General features: G+C 31.2%; 1 protein-coding gene across 1 annotated transcript in view; it reads left to right on the top strand.

The window, feature by feature from the left end:
- Positions 1–18,745, top strand: part of LOC126890819 (WD repeat domain-containing protein 83) — a 51,636-nt gene extending 32,891 nt beyond the window's left edge. The window contains exons 4-5 of the mRNA XM_050660011.1: positions 339–447; positions 16,177–18,745. Coding sequence (XP_050515968.1) covers positions 339–447; positions 16,177–16,438 — 371 coding nt within the window. The 3' untranslated portion in view covers positions 16,439–18,745. The remainder of the gene's footprint in view (positions 1–338; positions 448–16,176) is intronic.
- The last annotated feature ends 1,656 nt before the right edge of the window (positions 18,746–20,401 follow it).

Genomic DNA, 20,401 nt, shown 5'->3' with positions numbered 1-20,401 from the left:
CTACTAGCAATAAGAATTATTTGTCCTTAGCAATTCCCTGATAGACGACAACCAAGAAGAGAAACTTTTCAAAGTTTACTAGAACGGTTTCGACGGACTAGACATTTCTTCTTTTTTTGGCCTTGATAAAGCTTCTTCCTCACTTTAGTTATAAATTTCTTACTATTAGAACGGTTTCGACGAACTAGACACTTCTTTTTTTTTGGCCTTCATAAAGATTCTTCCTAACTTTAGTTATAAATTGCTTTTTATTTCCTTTTGATGTGGAAATCTTTACATTGATATATATTTAGATTTGATGGCAGTATTACTTACACAATATATGTTTAATTTTTTAGCACCTGTTGTATCAGTCAGTTTTACCCATGACGGACAATGCATCTTAGCTGGATCTGCCGATAACACAGTACGATTGTTTGATAAAAACTCAGGAGAAATGCTGGGAAAGTAAGTTTATTAACTGAAATGTAAAATAAAGATATATTGTATATAGTGATCCATTTATGACTCTTGAATTGTATTTTTACATTAAAAATGTTTGATATAACTTCTGGAAGATGACAATAAGAGTTCATTCAACGTTTTCCGTATTATTATGAAGTGAAAACAAGGGGTTTAGCCGGCTAATATAGTGAAAAATGCTCCCAGCGATATTCCAAAAATAATAAAACCATGTTGTTCAACATCAAAAATTCTTCGACCAAAAAAGTTTTTTGACCCTAGCCATACTCTTAACCTCAAAAAAATTAAAAAAGGTTTTTTGCGGGGCGATATCTTTATCGACTTTTTAAATGCATACAGTTCATCCCAAACCCCTTTTTCAGTGCGTCATTAATTTTGACGTCATCTAGGACTTTAAGAATGTCGCAAATTATTGGATGGCATTTTAGTTAAATCTGACAGTTGTCAGAATATTTATATAAACATCAATATTTCTATAAGTATTTGCCAGAATATTAATATTTAAAATATTTTAATGTAAAAATAAATAAATACAGAATCAAATTTCCCTATACAATGTCCGAATATACCAATGACAAAATATTTATATTTACAGTATACAGGGTGTTTGGTAAAGAATGGGCCATACTTAACAGGCTAGGGCCTAGGATAATAACACGATAGGATTATAACACGAAACATAGGACATGTTTCGTGTATAGGATAATAACACGAAATTTGTTAAGCGGAGATTTTTTGGGACAAGATTCTAAATTCGCCACCAAAAATGATGTGTTATCCCGAGGGCGCCACATGCGCCTTTCAGCGCTCATTAATAGATTCAATTTTTTTTATTACCCACTCTACATACTTTTTGAATTAAAACTTTTATTCTCTTAATATTTTTATTTAAAAAAGGTGTACTACATTTATCTCGCTAAACTCCACCGTTTTCGAGATAAACGCATTTTAAATCGGCGAGGCAACATAATTTTTGCATAATATCATTGTAGTTACACCCGAAAAATAACTTAAAACCAAAAAAATTTACAAAAATGTATCGCAAATTTCTTCAAATGGAATTTGCGATGCAATGACATAAATATGAGAATTTTCACAATTATTATGGTTTCAAGTTTATTTTTCGGGTCTAACTACAATGATATTGTGCAAAAAATTATGTTGTATCGCAGATTTAAAATGAGTTTATCTCGAAAACAGTTGAGTTTAGCGAGATGAATGTAGGATTTAGGTAGAAATACACACACCGGCAAAATTAGCCGAACACGTTAAAAATGGGACCTGTTTGATGTCTCGTATTTCATAAACCAGTGGTCCGATTTGAGTGATTCTTTTAGTATGTTATAGCCTTATTATTTAAGAATATCGGTGTAATAATATTGTTGCTAGACAGGTAAATGTCATTTTATACCGGGTGTAACAAGCATACTGTGTTTTTTTCTAAAAGTTCGGAACACCCTGTGGAATATTCCAGCATATATAAAATATTAAAATTAAAACTCGATTGTAGAATTATGCTTTCTTAACATTTTCTTTTTTGATTCATTTGCTTATGTTGGAAAGTAAAAAAGTTATGTGCTTTAACAACTAGTCATGTTTTTTATCAATAAATCCTCATAGTAGGGGAGAAAAGTATGCTAAATTTGCAATTACTCGAGCGTTCTTGGGACCTGGAGTGGATTGTGAAGAGTGGGTGCTACAACTAAAAAAAGTTAAGTTAAGTTTTCCATAGAGTGTGGGACTCTCCATTTTTCAATTTAATTGTCCATTTCCACCAATCGTTTTTCCAATAATAGCGCCATTTATCCATAATAGGAAAACATGTTGCGAATAAAAGTTGGTTATTTTTACGTCAAGGATCCAAATCTGCAATAAAAATTGAGGGCTCCTATTTAATATTTTAATGTAACCCCCCACCCCACCTCCGTGGGGGGTCGTGTTTGGTGCCATTCGGTAGATTTTTGAAAAATATTGAATAGGTGTATTTTGCAGTTTTACGATCTGATGTTAATTTCGCAAAATATCGCAGGGTTCGTATTTATAATTTTTAATTTACCCCCCACCCCTCTCCGTGGGGTGTCACGAGCCCCCACGGAGGTGGGGTGGGGGATTTAATTTAAAATCTTAAATAGGAGCCCCAATTTTTTTGCAGATTTGGATTATTTACGTAAAAATAAGCAACTTTTATTCGACATATTTTTTCGAATTATGGATAGATAGCGCTATAATCGGAGAAAAATGATTGTTTCAAATGGAAAATTAAATTAAAAAATGAAAAGTCCCCCACTTTATGGAAAACTTAACTTAACCTTTTTCTGATTTTAGCACATACTCTTCACAATCCAATAGGTCCCCATAACGTTCGAGTAACTGCAAATTTAGTATACTTTCCTCCCCTACTATGAGGATTTATTGATGAAAAACATGGATAGTTGTTAACGCACATAACTTTTTTATTATCTCACATAAGTAAATGAATCGAAAAGGAAAATGTTAAGCAAGCCTAAATCTACAATCGAGTATTAATTATAATATTTTACATATGCTAGAATATTCCACAGGGTGTTCCAAACTTTCAGAAAAAAACACAGTATGATTGGTACACCCGGTATAAAATGGTATTTACCTTTCTAGCAACAATATTATTACAACGATATTCTTAAATAATAAGGCTATAATATACTAAAAGAATCACTCAAATCGGACCACTGGTTTATGAAATACGAGACATCAAACATGTCCCATTTTTAACGTGTTCGGCTAATTTTGCCGGTGTGTGTATTAAAACAATAAAAATTTGGACTCAGAAAGTATGTAGAGTGGGGGATAAAAAAATTGAACGTATTAAATGAGCGCTAAAATACGTATGTGGCGCCCTCTGGGTAATACATAATTTTTGGTGGCGAATTTAGATTTCTCATCCCAAAAAACCCCTTTTACCAAATTTCGTGTTGTTATTCCATGCCTGTCAGGAAATATTCAAGAATAAATAAAATAAAAGTTTAACTTTGGACACCCTGTATTTCGGTTATTACCAACTTTAGTACTAAGGTAAGTTAGGTTAAATCGACTTATTTTAAGCTCAAGAATCCAAGGTTAACCTATGGCCCATTCTTTACCAAACACCCTGTATAAGTATATATTTACAATATTTATACAGGGTTTCCCGAAAATATTGGTCATAAATTATACCACAGATTCTGGGGTCAAAAATAGGTTGTGAACCTCACTTACTTATATACAATAGTGCACACAAAAAAAGTTATAGTCCAGAGAAATAAGATTTTTCTCGTGACACATCCCCCTCCAGGCCGAAACCAAATTTTTTGAGTAGTATGGACATCTATAATAATAACCTATATGTTTCCTGCAGCCGATTTTGATGATATACATAGTTATAAAGAGATGAAGATCAAAAAACTCTAAATTTTCGCTTTTTTCGTCTATTACTAAAAAGTGAAGCATTATAAACAAATTTGAGAGTAAGAAACTGATAAATCATATAAAAAACTTCAACATGGCGTTGACTGCATATGTCTATCCTTATTTGTTGCTTAGAAAATTGCAAAATAAATCATAAATTTTGAGATTTTATAAATGTTCATAACTTGTGTAAAAATTAAGTTAGAACTTTCTTATTACACAGAATGCTGAGACTTCTGGTGCTTAAATTATATTCTAAATTTCAAAGCAATTGGTCAAATAGTTTAAAAGTTATTTAATTTGTTTATCCCAAATTAATGTTATTTGCAACATTATGTCAGAAAACGATGAGGTTATAGTAATACTTCGGATAGTTTATGAAAGAAGAAGATTTATGCTAATAACTTAATTTAAAAAAAATGACAAAACATAATTTTAAATAGTCTAAAACTATTTTGCAAGAACATGTCGATTTTTTGCTTATAAACAATTAGAATAACTTTTTAACCATTACCCGTAGAAAAATTATTTTTCCACATTTAGAAAGAATGAATTTTTATGCACATTTATAAAGAAAAATAATTGTCCTAGGACAATTAAGGCCGAAGTTAGCACGCTTCTTTTTTTTTAATTCACAGCAGCTTTGTTTATAACAATTAAGAAATAAAATTAGCCGCATTTGAAAGATTATAATTCAAAGTTTTAACTTACCAAGTATACAAAAGATTTCCTTTCAAGAAAATCGTCCACAAAGCTTAAAAATGTGTCCCTTAAAATCGGCCGGCGTTGAAACTTGGGATAGCGATGAGAGGGGGGAAGGAGCTGTTAACTGTATCTCTGGTTCTCGGTTATTTATTTCGTTGTTTCTTTTTTAATTATTATGTACTTTTTACGTACATTACGAATACGCGTTATTTAAATAAACTAATTGTTATATACACCATTAACTTTGTTTAAACAATTTTTTTCAATTTTTTAAATAATATTTGATGTAACTTTTATTGTAAAACGTACATATTAGTTATACAGGACGTAACAAAAATACAGGTCATAAATTAAATCACAATTCTGGGACCAAAAATAGATCGATTGGACCTAACTTACCTTAATACAAATGTGCACATAAAAAAAGTTATAGCCTTTTGAAGTTACAAAATGAAAATAGATTTTTTCCAATATATCGAAAACTATTAGAGATTTTTTATTGAAAATGGACATGTATCATTCTTATGACAGGAACATCTTAAAGAAAAATTATAGTGAAATTTGTGCATCCCATAAAAATTTTATGGGGGTTTTGTTCCCATAAACCCCCCAAACTTTTGTGTACGTTCCAATTAAATTATTATTGTGGTACCATTAGTTGTTAAACTCACTGTTTTAAAACTTTTTTGCCTCTTAGTATTTTTTCGATAAGGCAGTTTTTATCGATTTGCGGCTTGTTTTTTAATATGTTTACTTAAAAATTTTATGGGGGTTTTGTTCCTTTACACCCCCCAAATGTTTGTGTACATTCCAAATAAACTATTACTGCGGTACCATTAGTTAAACACAATATTTCTAAAACTTTTTTGTCTCTTAGTATTTTTTCGATAAGGCACCTTTTATCAAGATGTGGCTTCTTTTTTAATATGGTTCAAAATATGCCTAAAAATGTAAATTATAAATAAATTTTCATACGATTACCAAGTCTCCATAATCGTACTTAAATATATACATATACATATACAAATATGTGATTGATTTGACTAATATTCAAAATATCTCAATAAAAACTGACTTTTAGAAAAAGTACTGTGAGGCAAAAAAGTTTTAAAAACATTGTGTTTAACTAATGGTACCACAATAATAATTTAATTGGAAAGTCCACAAAAATTTGGGGGGGGGGGGGTGTAAAGGAACAAAACCCCCATAAAATTTTTATGGGCTGTCAAAATTTTACTATATTTTTTTTTAAGATGCTCCTGCCATAAAAATACCACATATCTATTTTTAATAAAAAATCTCTCGGAATTTTCGATATATTGGACACAATCGATTTTCATTTTGTAACTTCAAAGGGCTGTAACTTTATTTATGTGCATATTTATACTAACGTAAGTTAGGTTCAATCGAACCATTTTTGGTCCCAGAATATGCGATTAAATGTATGACCTGTATTTTTGTTAAACACTGTAATTATTAATATACTAATCATATTCAATTATTTTTAAATCTAACATTGGCTTATAATATTGAATTGAAAATAAAAAATCTCAAATAAACTAGGCTTTATTTCTTGATAAACATGCTACTAGATAAACGAAAAATGAAATGTAACAAAATTAGAGAGAGGATAAAAAGAACAAAATTATTTTCAGAAATTTTCTACAATATTGTAATGATTGTATCTTACAACATTGAAAGTTATAATTTTAAGATTGCAAAAAAACAAAAATTAAGATATTTCATACATTTTGTATTATAACAAGACCATTAAAATAAAATTAAAGGAGATTTATTTAGGAATACTTGTATTTTTATGAAAAACGTAACAATTATCAGTTACCTGTTTATTATAAGTTATTGTAAAGTCAAGTGCATATGATCCACTCCTATGATTGCCAACAAAGTCATCCTAAAAATATCGTAAAAGAATTTCCAAAAATTGTTTACACAATTTACATAGTAATTTAAATAACCACTTTATTAACAAAAAACATATCCGTAACGTACGCAAAGAGTACATACACATTAAAAAAAGAAACTCCAAAATAGATAATAGAGAAAGATAGAGGTTTTGGTTATCGAAGTCCATAAACTATTTATATCTCTGTACTAACAAGTACTCGGTGCAACCAGTTTTGCAAGAGCAGATAGTTTATTTTAATAAAATATCTGGTATAAAAAAGATCTATTGATCGGATCGGTACTAACGGTTCTTAGCTTAATTTCCAACCCCAATCAATTACGTTTATCTATTGTTTGGTGGTTCTGTAACTTCAGTTTTTCATTCATCTAATAGCATGTTTACCAAAAAAATAAAACCTAGTTCATTTGAGATTTTCTGATTTCCATAGACCAATACTATTTTTAGAAACAATTGAATGGGATAATTTGTTTTTTCATACTTTAAATTATTACTAAGTTTAATAAAAATACTATGTATTATTATATTATTCATAAACATTTATGTTTTATGATTAAAATTACTTCAAATATTATTAAAAAAATTGAAAAAAGATTGTTTAAACAAATTTAATGGTGTATATAACAATTAATTTATTTAAATAATGCATACCCGTACTATACGCAAAAAGTACATACAAATTAAAAATAGAAACGTCGAAATCCATAGGAGAGAACAAGAGATACAGCTAACAGTTCCTTCCCCCGTTTCATCGTTCTCCCAAGTTTCAAGGCCGGCCGATTTTAAGGGTCACATTTTGAAGCTTTGTGGACGATTTGTTTGAACGTATATATTTTTTATATTTGGTACAGTAAAACTCTGAAGTATGTTCTTTCAAATGTGACTGATTTGATTTCGTAATTGTTATAAAGAAAGCTGCTGTGTTTTTAAATTTGTATAAAAATTCAGTCTCTCTAAATATGAAAAAATAATTGTTCTACGGGTAATGGTTAAAAAGTTATTCTAATTGTTTATAAGCAAAAAATCGACATGTTGTTGCAAAATAATTTTGCGATACTTAGAATTATTTTTTGTCATTTTTTTTAATTAAGTTATTATTATAAATCTTCTTCTTTCATAAACTATCCAAAGTATTACTGTAACTTCATCCTTTTCTGACTTATAGTGTTGCAAAAAAAATAATTTGGGATAAACAAATTAAATAACTTTTAAACTATTTGACCAATTGTTATGAAATTTAGTATATAAGCTTCCGGCATTCCGTGTAATAAGAAGGTTCTAAGTTAATTTTTACATAAGTTATGAATATTTATAAAAACTCAAAATTTATTAATTATTTTGCAATTTTCTAAGCAACCAATAAGGATAGACATATTCAGCGTACGCCATATTGAAGTTTTTTATATGATTTATGAGTTTCTTACTTCCAAATTTGTTTAAAATGCTTATCCTTCTGGCAATAGACGAAAAAAGCGAAAATTTAGCGTTTTTTGATCTTCATTTGTTTATAACTATGTAGGTATATCATCAAAATCGGCTGCAGGAAACATATAGGTTATTATTATAGATGTCCACACTACTCAAAAAATTTGGTTTCGGCCTGGAGGGGGTTGTGTCACCAACATGATATTTTTTTCCTTATTTCTCTGAACTATTACAGCCCTTTGAAGTTACAAAATAAAAATCGATTTTTTTTCATATATCGAAAACTCTCAGAGATTTTTTATTGAAAATATACATGTGGCATTTTTATGGCAGCAACATCATAAAAAAAATTAAAGTGAAATTTGTGCACCCCATAAAAAATTTATGGGGGTTTTGTTCCTTTAACCCCCCCCCCTCCCCCCCAACTTTTGTGTACGTTCAAATTAAATTATTATTGTGGCACCATTAGTTAAAGACATTGTTTTTAAAACTTTTTTGCCTCTTAGTACTTTTTCGATAAGCCAGTGTTTATCGAGATAATTTGAATATTTATCGAATCCACCACATATTGGTATATGGTTAAGTACGATTATAGAGACCTGTTAATATTCTGAAAATTTATTTATAATTTAAATTTTTAGGTATATTTTGAAAAAGAAGCTACATCTCGATAAAACGTGACTTATGAAAAAAAGACTAAGAGGCAAAAGTTTTAAAAACACTGTGTTTAACTAATGGTACCACAATAATAGTTTAATTGGAACGTACACAAATATTTGGCGGGTTTAAAGGAACAAAATCCCTATAAAATTTTTACGTAAATATATTGAAAAAGAAGCCGCATCTCGATAAAAACTGGCTTATCGAAAAAATACTAGAAGCCAAAAAAGTTTTAAAAACGTTGTGTTTAACTAATGGTACCACAATAATGAATTAACTGGAACTTACACAAAAGTTTGGGGGGTTTAAGGGAACAAAATCCCCATAATTTTTTATGGGGTGGATAAATTTCACTTTTATTTTGTTTTAAGATGTTCCTGCTCTAAGAATGATACATGTCCATTTTCAATATAAAATCTCTAATAGTTTTCGATATATTGAAAAAAATCGATTTTCATTTTGTAACTTCAAAGAGCTGTAACTTTTTTTATGAGCACATTTGTACTAAGGTAAGTTAGGTTCAATCGAACTATTTTTGACCCTAGAATGTGTGGTATAATTTATGACCAATCTTTTCGGGACACCCTGTATAAAGTATGGTAGAATTTTTTATTTTTAAATTAAATAGACATATTCAGTATAATTCATAGTAGTCCAGGAACCGAAGCTTTTCACCTCGCAATTTTTACAGAATGGATCGATTTGCTTGAAAAGGCTATAGCGGGATAAGATGGTCAAAAATGCCCCCGCACCGATCACCCCCGCTACTTATGTTTTCGATAAAGGATATAAAATTATGCCCTTATGCAAATTTTTAGCTTCCCAGAGGTCCTAAAACTTTTTAAATCAAGAAAAGAATAATTTTTTGGTTTTATTTTTTTGTGAGCGCAGTTTTACTTTAAAAACTCTGAAAAAAATCAAGAGGTTGTATCTTTTGAATACAAAACAACCTGATTTTTTTCAGATTTTTGTAATAAAACATAAGCCCAGGAAAAATTTTTTAAATTTTCAATAAAATTTTAGGTTATGATAATATGATTTGGCCAACTTTTACATAGTATTTTTTTGTGTACATTTTGTCGTTCTTTTGAATGGCAGATGCAGAATTTTTAATATCTGAGCGGAAAGAACGAAAAAATCGAAAAACCGTTTTTGGCTGTCACGAGATGCATCTCGGGACAGCCAATTTTAGGATTTAGGATCCTGACTACAACAACTGAAAAAATACTAAAAGTGTGAATTTTGTCATAAAATTTGGTATGTGGGGTTTTAATAATATTTGGAACAAATTTTCCAAATAACTTTTTTCGATATCTCTAACGCGAAGCAAATCGAATCGCATATCGAAAATTCACCCTGTTTGTAATAGGCCGCGTTTAAAACTTAAAGTTTAGTTGACTATTTTAAAAATTGTGAACTATCACCCTGTATGACTGTGCAAAATTTCAATGTGTATATATTTTGACAGCCGAAACATAGGGGTGTCTTCATCTTAAATGAGACAAACTGTATCTTATCAATTTGAAAATTTATTGCAACTAATATAGTCGTATTTTTTATAGATTAAAAATATAAAATCAAAATACTGACTAATTCACTAATTTTATCATAAAAAGTTCAAATTTATTGCATTGAAGTATTGAACCGATTAATGTGTAATAATATAATATAATATACAGAATGAGTTTTATGTATGGAAACCCTCAATTATCTCGGAAATGGCTTGCACAATTTTTATAGATTGTGGTAGGTAGGGGTTTTCTAATGTGGCCGATATTATAGTAATACTTACATTGTTGTCAGATCTTCCGTTTTTCTGAATATCTAATTAACTTTCTTATTTCAAATGGAACACTATGTATATTTTTTGCGTTTTGAAGTCCTTAAGAAATACTGATTATTTTCCATGTTATATTCCCTATACCTAAAGGCCATAATTTCGGAGTTATTGCTACATTCAGTGCTGTTTTTGTAACAATATAGGTTCCGGTACGCAATGTTCCGGGGGGTCTGGGGAGTGTTCATCCCGGGAAAACTTTTTAAGTCTAGCCTCAATAAGGGGGCGTTTTAAAGCTGTTTGGAATCACGGCAAAAATTAATTAATTTGTCTATAATTTTGTTGTTTTTTTATCTTTTTCCCAAAAGGTCCCGGTACGGCGTACCGGCGCGTACCGTCACAAAAACAGCACTGGCTACATTTATTTAAAAAAACTTTTTAAACAAATTATAAAAATCAATTTCTTTGGCCTGGGTAGACATTATTTTAGGTTCTTCGGACCATTGGGAACAAAAAAGTTCTTTTGTAATTTTTCTCTAAAGTTAATCGTTTTCGAGTTATAAATAATTTAAAACTGAAAAGAAATCGAATAATGACGATTTTCAAGGTTAAAAAACACAAATCAAAAATATTATTTTTGAAACTGCGAAGTACAGAAATGAACGTAAAATAATGCCTACACGGGTCTAAAAAATTGATTTTTATAATTTCTTTAATTTTTTTTAAATCAATGTAGCAATAGCTCCCAAACTATGGCATTTAGGTATAGGGAATATAACATACAAAATAATCAGTATATCTTAAGGACTTCGAAACGCAAAAAATGTACAGGGTGTTCCATTTGAAATAAGAAAGTTCATTAGATTTCCAGAAAAACGGAAAATCTGACAGCAATGTAATCACTGTAATATCGGCTGCATTAGAAAACCCCTACTCACCAAAACCTATGAAAAACGTGCAAGTCGTTTCCGAGATACTTCAGTTTCTATATCGGTTTCTATATATAAAACTCACTCTATTATATTATAATAATTATAATAATATTATTATATTAATAAGCATTAATTGGTTCAACATTTCAATGCAATCAATTTGAACTTTTCATGATAAAATTAGTGAATTAGTCAGTATTCTCATTGTATATTTTGAATCTGTAAAAAATACGACTATATTAGTTGCAATAAATTATCGAATGGATAAGATACAGTGTGTCCTATTTAAGATGAAGAGACCCCTATGTTTCGGCTATCAAAATATATACAAATTTGAAATTTTGCAGTCATAGAGTTGATGGTTCACAATTTTTAAAATAGTCAACTGAACTTTAAATTTTAAGCGCGGCCTACTGCGAATCCACAAATAGGGTGAATTTTCGATATGCGATTCGATTTGCTTCGCGTTAGAGATATCGAAAAAAGTTATTTGGAAAAGTTGTTCCAAATATTATTATAACCCCACATACCAAATTTTATGACAAAATTCACACTTTTAGTATTTTTTCAGTTGTTGTAGTTAGGATCCTAAATCCTAAAATTGGCTGTCCCGAGATGCATCTCGTGACAGCCAAAAACGGTTTTTTCGATTTTTTCGTTCTTTCCGCTCAGATATTAAAAATTCTGCCTCAGCCATTCAAAAGAACGGCAAAAAGTACACAAAAAAATAGTATTTGAAAGTTGGCCAAATCATATTATCATAACCTAAAATTTTTTTTAAAATTTCAAAAATTTTTCCTGCGGTCATTTTTTATTACAAAAATCTGAAAAAATCAGGTTGTTGTGTATTCAAAAGATACAACCTCTTAAATTTTTTCAGATTTTTTAAAGTAAAACTGCGCTCACAAAAAAAATAAAACCTAAAAATTCTTCTTTTCTCGATTTAAAAAGTTTTAGAACCTCTGGGAAGCTAAAAATTTGCATGAGGGCATAATTTTATATCCTTTATCGAAAACATAAGTAGCGGGGCTGATCGGTGCGGGGGCATTTTTGACCATCTTATCCCGCTATAGCCTTTGAGAATAAGTAGTGGATAGTCCAAGCATTTTACCATAGGGGTGGTTGCCACCCCATCTTGGGGGTGGAAATTTTTTATTATGTTTTGACCGCAAAAGTTGATAAAAATATTCATTTTAAGCAAAAAATGTTCTAAGTATACATTTTTTTGATAAAATTAATATTTTTCGATTTATTCGCTATCGAAAGTGTTAGTTTTATATCGAAAAAATCAATGTTTTTCGATATTATACTCATTTACGATTCACTCAACTTTTGCTGTAGAAAAAAAATTGTTTATAACCAATTTCTTAGGAATTAAATAACCTACAATTTCATATTCAAACATTTTTTCGTACCTTTGATGCTAATCTTTCTATTCTGAAGAAAATGGCATTTTTTACCAAACTACAAAAATTCGTTATTCGCTTTTAACTCCAGTTTTTTTAAAACTAATCATCTCTGACATTCTTTCATGACCAACATTCTTTCCATAATAAGTCACTTAATTTTTGAGCTAGAGACTTTTTTATTGCTGTAGATAGATATTTTTAAATACTTTAAATTAGTTTAAACAAGTTATCGTCAAAAAATGCACAGTCTTTTGAGTTTGAAACTACAATATTTAGCATTTGACGACGAAGAGCTAACTTATAATAAAGTGTACCTCGATTACTATTGATCTTAAAGAAAATAAATTTATTTTTTCAAAAGGTACATTTTTGTTCAGCAAAGTTGTTTTGATAAAACGAAAACTTTTTGAGTTAGCAGAAAACTGATTAAAAACATTGATTTGTTCGATATAAAACTAATACTTTCGATAGCGAATAAATCGAAAACTATTAACTTTATCAAAAAAATCTATAGAACGTTTTTTGCTTAGAATGAATGTTTTTACCAACTTTTGCGGTCAAAATAAAACAAAAACTTTCCACCCCCAAGATGGGGTGGCAACCACCCCCATGGTAAAAGCGCCTTTCGGCCTCATATAGATTTTGATCCTTGGACTATCTACTACTTATTCTCAAACTTTCAAGCAAATCGATCTATTCTGTAAAAATTGCGAGGTATTGTCCTATTTTATGCTTCATATAGATTACATAGGTTTTCAAAAAAAATAAATTGTGGACTATTATTTGACGAAACTATATGACAATGGGGTTTTTGGGGTCGCTGATCACGAATCCGGGGTCCATTGATCTCTATCACGTCAGGTAAAGGTCATCAAGTTTATTGGCCTCCACCTACTTGGGTATTTGGCCAGCTCATCGTCGCGGAATAAGGGAAAAATATTTATATTCTAATGACATTTATCATATGTCATTGTAATAATATATACCAGTTTGTTGAGATTGGCGTTTGATATAGTTTTTAAAGGAAAGGAAAGAAGGTCTACTATGGAAAATAAAAGAAAACACTATAAAAGTTGTTTAGTGCCATTTTGTAAAAGTACAAGTTTTCTATGTATTTCAAATATGTAGTTCAAACAATCAAAAACACTTGTGATGTCACATAACTGTATTTTCTACTGACGTTTATAATCTCTAATTAAAAATTATATACAATTTTGTTTACTTTGTTGGCGCAGAATGTAAACACACAGCCATATGACGTCACGACGCGTTTTGGGCTAGCTGCAATAATTTGAATTTAGAATCGTCTTTAGGGGTCAAACGGAACACAAAACAACTTTTTTTATCTTTGATACATATTTTACATTATGTTCTGTTGCGATTTATAACATTTCTTTCGAATTTAAAATTTTATGCAAGTTCCCTAATAACACAAGACATTCCAGGAATGTTCCTAGAAGGTACACACAGGACATTGAAAACATTCTTGGAATGTCCCCAAAAGCACACGAACGTCCCTGGAAAGTCCCAGGAAAGTGCTGTGTCAGCATTTTAAACTTGAATGTCTTGTTGGAACATTCCATGAATGTCTACGAATGTTCTTTGAACATTCAAAGTATATTTTTTAGACTGAATGTCTTGTTGAAACATTTCATGAATGTCTACGAATGTTCTTCTTCTAATATTTTTTAGACATTCTCTGAAATATATCGTCAGTGATGTGACAATACCTCCTATATGTTTTTTCATGAGTTTTGCAGGAGACGAAAAACATTTTTTAAGGTCACCTCCTATTTTCATACGTAAGTTTTGACTTGTTTTGTAGTAAATAAATAGTTGAATTTACTACAAAACAAGTCAAAAAATATATGAAAACAGGAGGTGGCCCAAACAAGTTTTTTATCTCCTACAAAATTTATGAAAAAGCAGATAGGAGGTATTGTCACATCACCGACGATATACCAGAAGTATATGCGGCCATACCAAATAATATATCCTTGATAAATATAAACATTTTTATTGCACAAAATCTTTTCATATATTTTTTTCCATAATCATCACTACGATGACGATTCATTGTATTGAATTGTACATTACAATTACAATCTGGTCATAACTCTGACCAATGAGCAATTTTAATTTAACCTAAATTACTAGGTACTGTTCCTTAAAATGAAGAGCTTACCCCATAGCGTCTCTTATCTAATCTAACAGGCACACAAGCACTATGCTCTGCTTTTATAACCGCACTATTGTAACATACACAGGCACACAAGCATTATGCTCTGCTTTTCACTATCACCTATCACTCAAACTAGTTCAAAAGGCTTTGTCCTCTTCAATCTTCTAGTTTGCCCAGCAGTATCGAGGAGCTGGATTTCCTCAATATTCTTGTAAGTATTTACGAAGTTGTTGCTTGTGACTTCCAACTTTACTCCAACTATAAAAACAAATCCAGCTGTAAAATATTTATGTGCCTGAAAGCTTTTGTATGCTTTCATCTGCTGCTTAGAGTAGTAACTGTGAGACTCCACCAGATATGTATAAATATCTATAATAGTAATTTGGTGGAATGCATTTTATGGTAAAATCCAATTCTGACTGAATTGTATATGGATCTAAATCCCCAATTATTTTCAGCTTCAATAAATATCTAAAAGAATAAAAGAAATAATGGCATTGCTTGCAAAATTCATCAATATTGATAAATATCAGAGAAAAATGAACAGTAAATAAAAATTGTTTCCCCTACCTTTCTCAAACCTCTGGAGTTTCCAATAATAATTTCCTTAAATAATCACTTTGCAGTGTGGTAAAGTTTATAAAGTTCACAAAATACAGCAAACGAAATCCAAATGAATCCAAACTAAACAAAATACGACGATAAACAATGAAATGAAATGATATTACAAACATAAAACATAACCTCTGTAACCTGTAACTTTCAGATTCAGAACCAGAAGTCACGTGGTTTGGATTGCCTAAACGCATAATATACACTCGCGGCAAATTTGAAAATGAATGCAAATTGAATAGTAAATGGCTTCTCTTAAAATATAGGACATTGGTAGTATGTTCATAGAATGTCTTGTGGTAACATTCCACGAATAACTTAATCAGATGTTCACCGAATGTTCGTTGAATGTCCAGGACATTCAAACATTAATAGAACTTTGATAGTACATTCGTGGAATGTTTGTGTTGTTAGGGTTCCCTATTTTGATGATTTCCATCGAATGATAAGAGTCACAGTTTACAGAATTTAAACGCTTTTTGATTTCGCTGCTGTTTTTTGCTGTTTTGATCCTATTTTGACATAGGCCGTCTACAAGAACGTATTAGACGATTGTAGATTTCTCTTGCGACAGTAGCGCCATCGGGCGGAGAGGCCATCGCCCACGTACAAGTCTATATAGTATTTTTTCTCAGGTATACTAAAAGGCCGTTGTTTTTTTTCAGGTACACGGGTCACCGAACAGACGACGTGAATATCGAAAGCGCCGTGATCACTAACGACAACTTCATTCTGTCTGGATCAGTCACTGGAGAACTGTGGTGTTGGGATCTAGTAAGCGCAGAGGTAGTGAAAAAGTTTGTTCATACCCGCGGTAGAGTGCTTAACTCGATAAGCATTCATCCACGGAAAGACGTTGTGTTAACTGCTTCAGTAGGTTCAATCAAAGTGTGGGGAGAACCGGAAGTGACTATAACTGAGGATTAGTGGAATGTGTTACTTACAGAGATTGTGTTACAGAGATAGTGTCTGAAGATGCTATCATTGTGAACATTTTTAACTAATTAAGTATGCGGGTTGGCTTTGTAGAATGCGGGGTCGGCTTTGTATAAGGGAACTATTATTGTTGGAACTTTACCGCGCTGAGCAGATGGGACGTGAATTATAAATTGTAAAATTCTCTCATCTTTTTTAGTCTCAGCAAGCCTCGGAGGTGTAACCAGAGAATGTTCGCATTGTTTTCAATCTGGTGGGATGTAGAGTAATATTTTTAATGTTATTTTATGTGCTATTAGATTGAAAACTTAGTCTTTTATCTCTCACAATCTTTACATATTCATCGGGGACTCCTTTCTTATTTAGTGCCATATGAGCGTTTGTTTCTTTATTTCTGTATTTTTCCATCAACTGCTTTCTAATGAAAATTGCATCTGTGGTTGATCTGCCCTGCATAAAGCCAAATTGATTATCGGATATTTCGGCTTTTCCACTTATCCGTCCTTCCTTCCATGAAGGAAATGAGTCTCTCTTCTTTTAATAATAAATTATTTCGTTCACTTAGCCGTGAATTAGTGCACTTAACGCACACCTAGCAGCTGAATCCAATAACTTCAGAAGGCTCTAGCTTCAGACCTAGATCCCATGGATCAGTTTTTCAGACCTAGGCTCCACGGACTATTTTAATCTACACACTTAGAACTATGATTGACCGAACTTTCGTTTTTGACCGGGGCTACTTTTCCGAGTGTTGCGGGGTCCTTTCTCACCTTTAATACCATCTTTGAGTTATAAGCTTTGATAGATCAGTCGTCATTGACCCCGTTTGTTATTCTATATGTGGTTTAATGACGGAGGAGTTGTGTGTTACTGGTGGAGAAACAGACATGGGTAATTCAAGCTTTTCATATCGTCCCTGTCATTTCCGATTATCGAATGTGAAAAGTGGTACTTTTCAGGAGAGCAAAATAACTCGTTTTTAGAGACTCCTAAATCAGCGCATTGACAAATAAGAAAATTTTTATATTTTTTGTATGTAATGTTTAATCCTTGTTAGATTGATACCAAATTTGAACTGCTTATCATTTTTTTCTTTCCAAAAAATCACATTCGTTACTTTGCTTTTTGTATTAATCAAAGATTTGTTTCGGTCCGATGATTCAAAGTAGCGAATGTATAATAGCGAATAACTGTATAATCGAATAATGAAAATCCGTTAAAATTAAATCATAAACTGCCTCACAAGAATTTCTTGGAAGCGATACTGAAACAAAATTCGCCCTAATTGTAAACACGTGCATTTTATTCTTCTCAGGAGTTTAACATTTTCGACAGTTTACAGATTATAATTAAATAACTGTTGAATAAATTACAACACAAACTAACGAATGTGACATATTCGACATTTAGCGTTGTACAAATATACCTTTAGTTATATTTATACAAAACAAATGTATCGAATATAACCATTTTCGTCAGTTGAACCAAATGAATAAATGTTCATATTCGATGGTTTAAACAGCATATTTCCCGCGCTCCTAATCAAGCTACAATAACGAGAATTTGCCACAAGATGTATCACATATAATGCGAGGGCAAGGTATCGAATCTGAATAACCCGATTTTTCACATTCGATAGTTGGAAATGGTAGGGACGATATTGTTTCAAAGTCTTCTTCTTCTTCTTCTTTTTCTTCTTCTTCTTCTTCTTCTTCTTCTTCTTCTTCTTCTTCTTCTTCTTCTTCTTCTTCTTCTTCTTCTTCTTCTTCTTCTTCTTCTTCTTCTTCTTCTTCTTCTTCTTCTTCTTCTTCTTCTTCTTCTTCTTCTTCTTCTTCTTCTTCTTCTTCTTCTTCTTCTTCTTATATTAGGTCTCTTGACCTGCTCGTAACCGATTTTGAGCTTGTATTTGTAGCTGTAATGTTGACTGCCAGCGATCTCACCACTTTTTAAAAGGCCTTTCCTTGCCTATTGGCTTTGAATCTCTGGCTATACGGGCTATTCTCTCGCTGTCCATTCTCGTCACCTGCTGATTCCTCTCTCGTCTTCTCTGTCTTCCCCACAGTACTATGTCTTGTATGTTTCAAAGTGAATGTTTCAAAACCTCTTATCACACAAAACCAAAAAAAACCAGAGCTTAACAATCAGGCATGGACAGAAAAATTGGATTATTATCATAATAATAAGACTGTATGTATTCACAAAATTATACCAAAACATAAGTTGTTTTATGTAACTGTATAAAGTTCTTGTTTATTCTTAAGTTTTCTTAAAAATGTAAATAAATTCGTTTATTTTTAATGTTCAAGGTTTTTTATTTGGTTAACTATAAAAATTAAACTACTTTTTCTTTTGATTGAAAATTCTGGGTATTCAATAATACGACACTACCGATGAATCATTAAATGAGTTGCAGGTAAGTAATCCTATATACGGTATATTTCACGCAACAGCAAGTGACAGTAAGTGACTTGCTGTTGCGTTTAGTAAATTTCAATTTCCGACTTATCATCGACTTATTTCGTATGTTTTAAATGATGACGCACGGGTAAAGATTCCCGGACTCAACTGTACAAAAGATATGAAACTAGTACAGGTCGGTAATTTAGCGATAAAAACCTATAAATTTACATTCAATTTATTGTTTCCCACCTTTAGACGTATCAGATGAGTATGTCAACTAAAACTGTCACTGTCACAGTGGTCGTCTAAATGTGGGAAACAATCAATACAATGGAAATTTATCGGTTTCTATCGCTAAATTTCCTACATCTATTAGTTTCATCTCTTTTTATCTCACAACTTAATATGTTTTTCATATTTTGCATTATTTTGCCGGTTATTAGCACACTCATCGCTGTAACCTTCACAATTTTAAAACAACTTAAGGGTTTTTACCCGTATATCTTGTGGCTTGTGATAATACTGATGATGGAATATTGATTCCGAAAACGTTTTGTTGTGGTATAACCGTTTTTTAGAGATTTTAAATATATCTTTTACGAGATAAAGTTTTTATTTTTTATTAAAAAGAAGTTACTTGCAGTAAATCCTTTAGATATAAATCATGTCACATTTTACTTGAAAATGTCTGTTTGGCTAGCAGTTTTACCTTTATTGTTCAAGGTTAAAGACAGTTCTATATTAATAATAAACGATTTAGATTTTTGAAACATACTTTTATTTTACATTTACCCGCAAAATGTTTGTTAAAACGAGATTAGGTTATTACATAGAATTTAATGTGAGCTCTAATTATCTAATTGTATATCTAATACTCTAATCAGTAAGCTCTGAGATAGCTCTAATCAGTAAGCTCATAAGCGTTGATATTTAGTGAATTCCTTATAGCCTGTATTTGGGTTTTTGACTATTCGGAGAAATTGGTACCTTATTTTAGCGATACTTCCACACCCGTTACAAATTAATGGTAGTCTAATAAGTTCGTCATAACAGTACTTATGATTGGAAGGGGTTTGTTTTTATATTTACCCCGAAAATGGCAAGACGTGCTTTAGATATAAATCAAGTAATATTTAATTTGAAGATATTGGCAACAAGGCATAGGACAACGTCGGAAGACGTTTTGAACCCGAATTTATAAATATTATATTTATATTTATATTTATAAATATTATAAATATTCAATTTGCACGTTTACTTCACTGATAACAAAGTCAGCTTTAAAAAACAGAAAAAGTGAAGTAGAGATCGCACAATATATACCTAAACGAAACCTATACTTTGTTTCACGTTAAGAATAGAACGTTTCGCTTATGGAGATCAGTGTTGCCAAACCTCTCGGGCACGGGTGGTTACTCGACTGCCGATATACGATTTATTCCTATCAGTACGACGTGACATCGGCGCTCTTCTATCGTCCATTAGAAATACATGGGGCTATCTCCGCAATGCTCTATTTTTAACGTGACACGCTCTATAGATCACACCCTCAGA

The sequence above is a fragment of the Diabrotica virgifera genome, chromosome 8 (genome assembly GCF_917563875.1).
Source record: "Diabrotica virgifera virgifera chromosome 8, PGI_DIABVI_V3a".
Taxonomy (NCBI): domain Eukaryota; kingdom Metazoa; phylum Arthropoda; class Insecta; order Coleoptera; family Chrysomelidae; genus Diabrotica; species Diabrotica virgifera.
The sequence above is the reverse complement of the archived record's forward strand: the minus strand, read 5'-3'. Positions and strand labels throughout refer to the sequence as shown.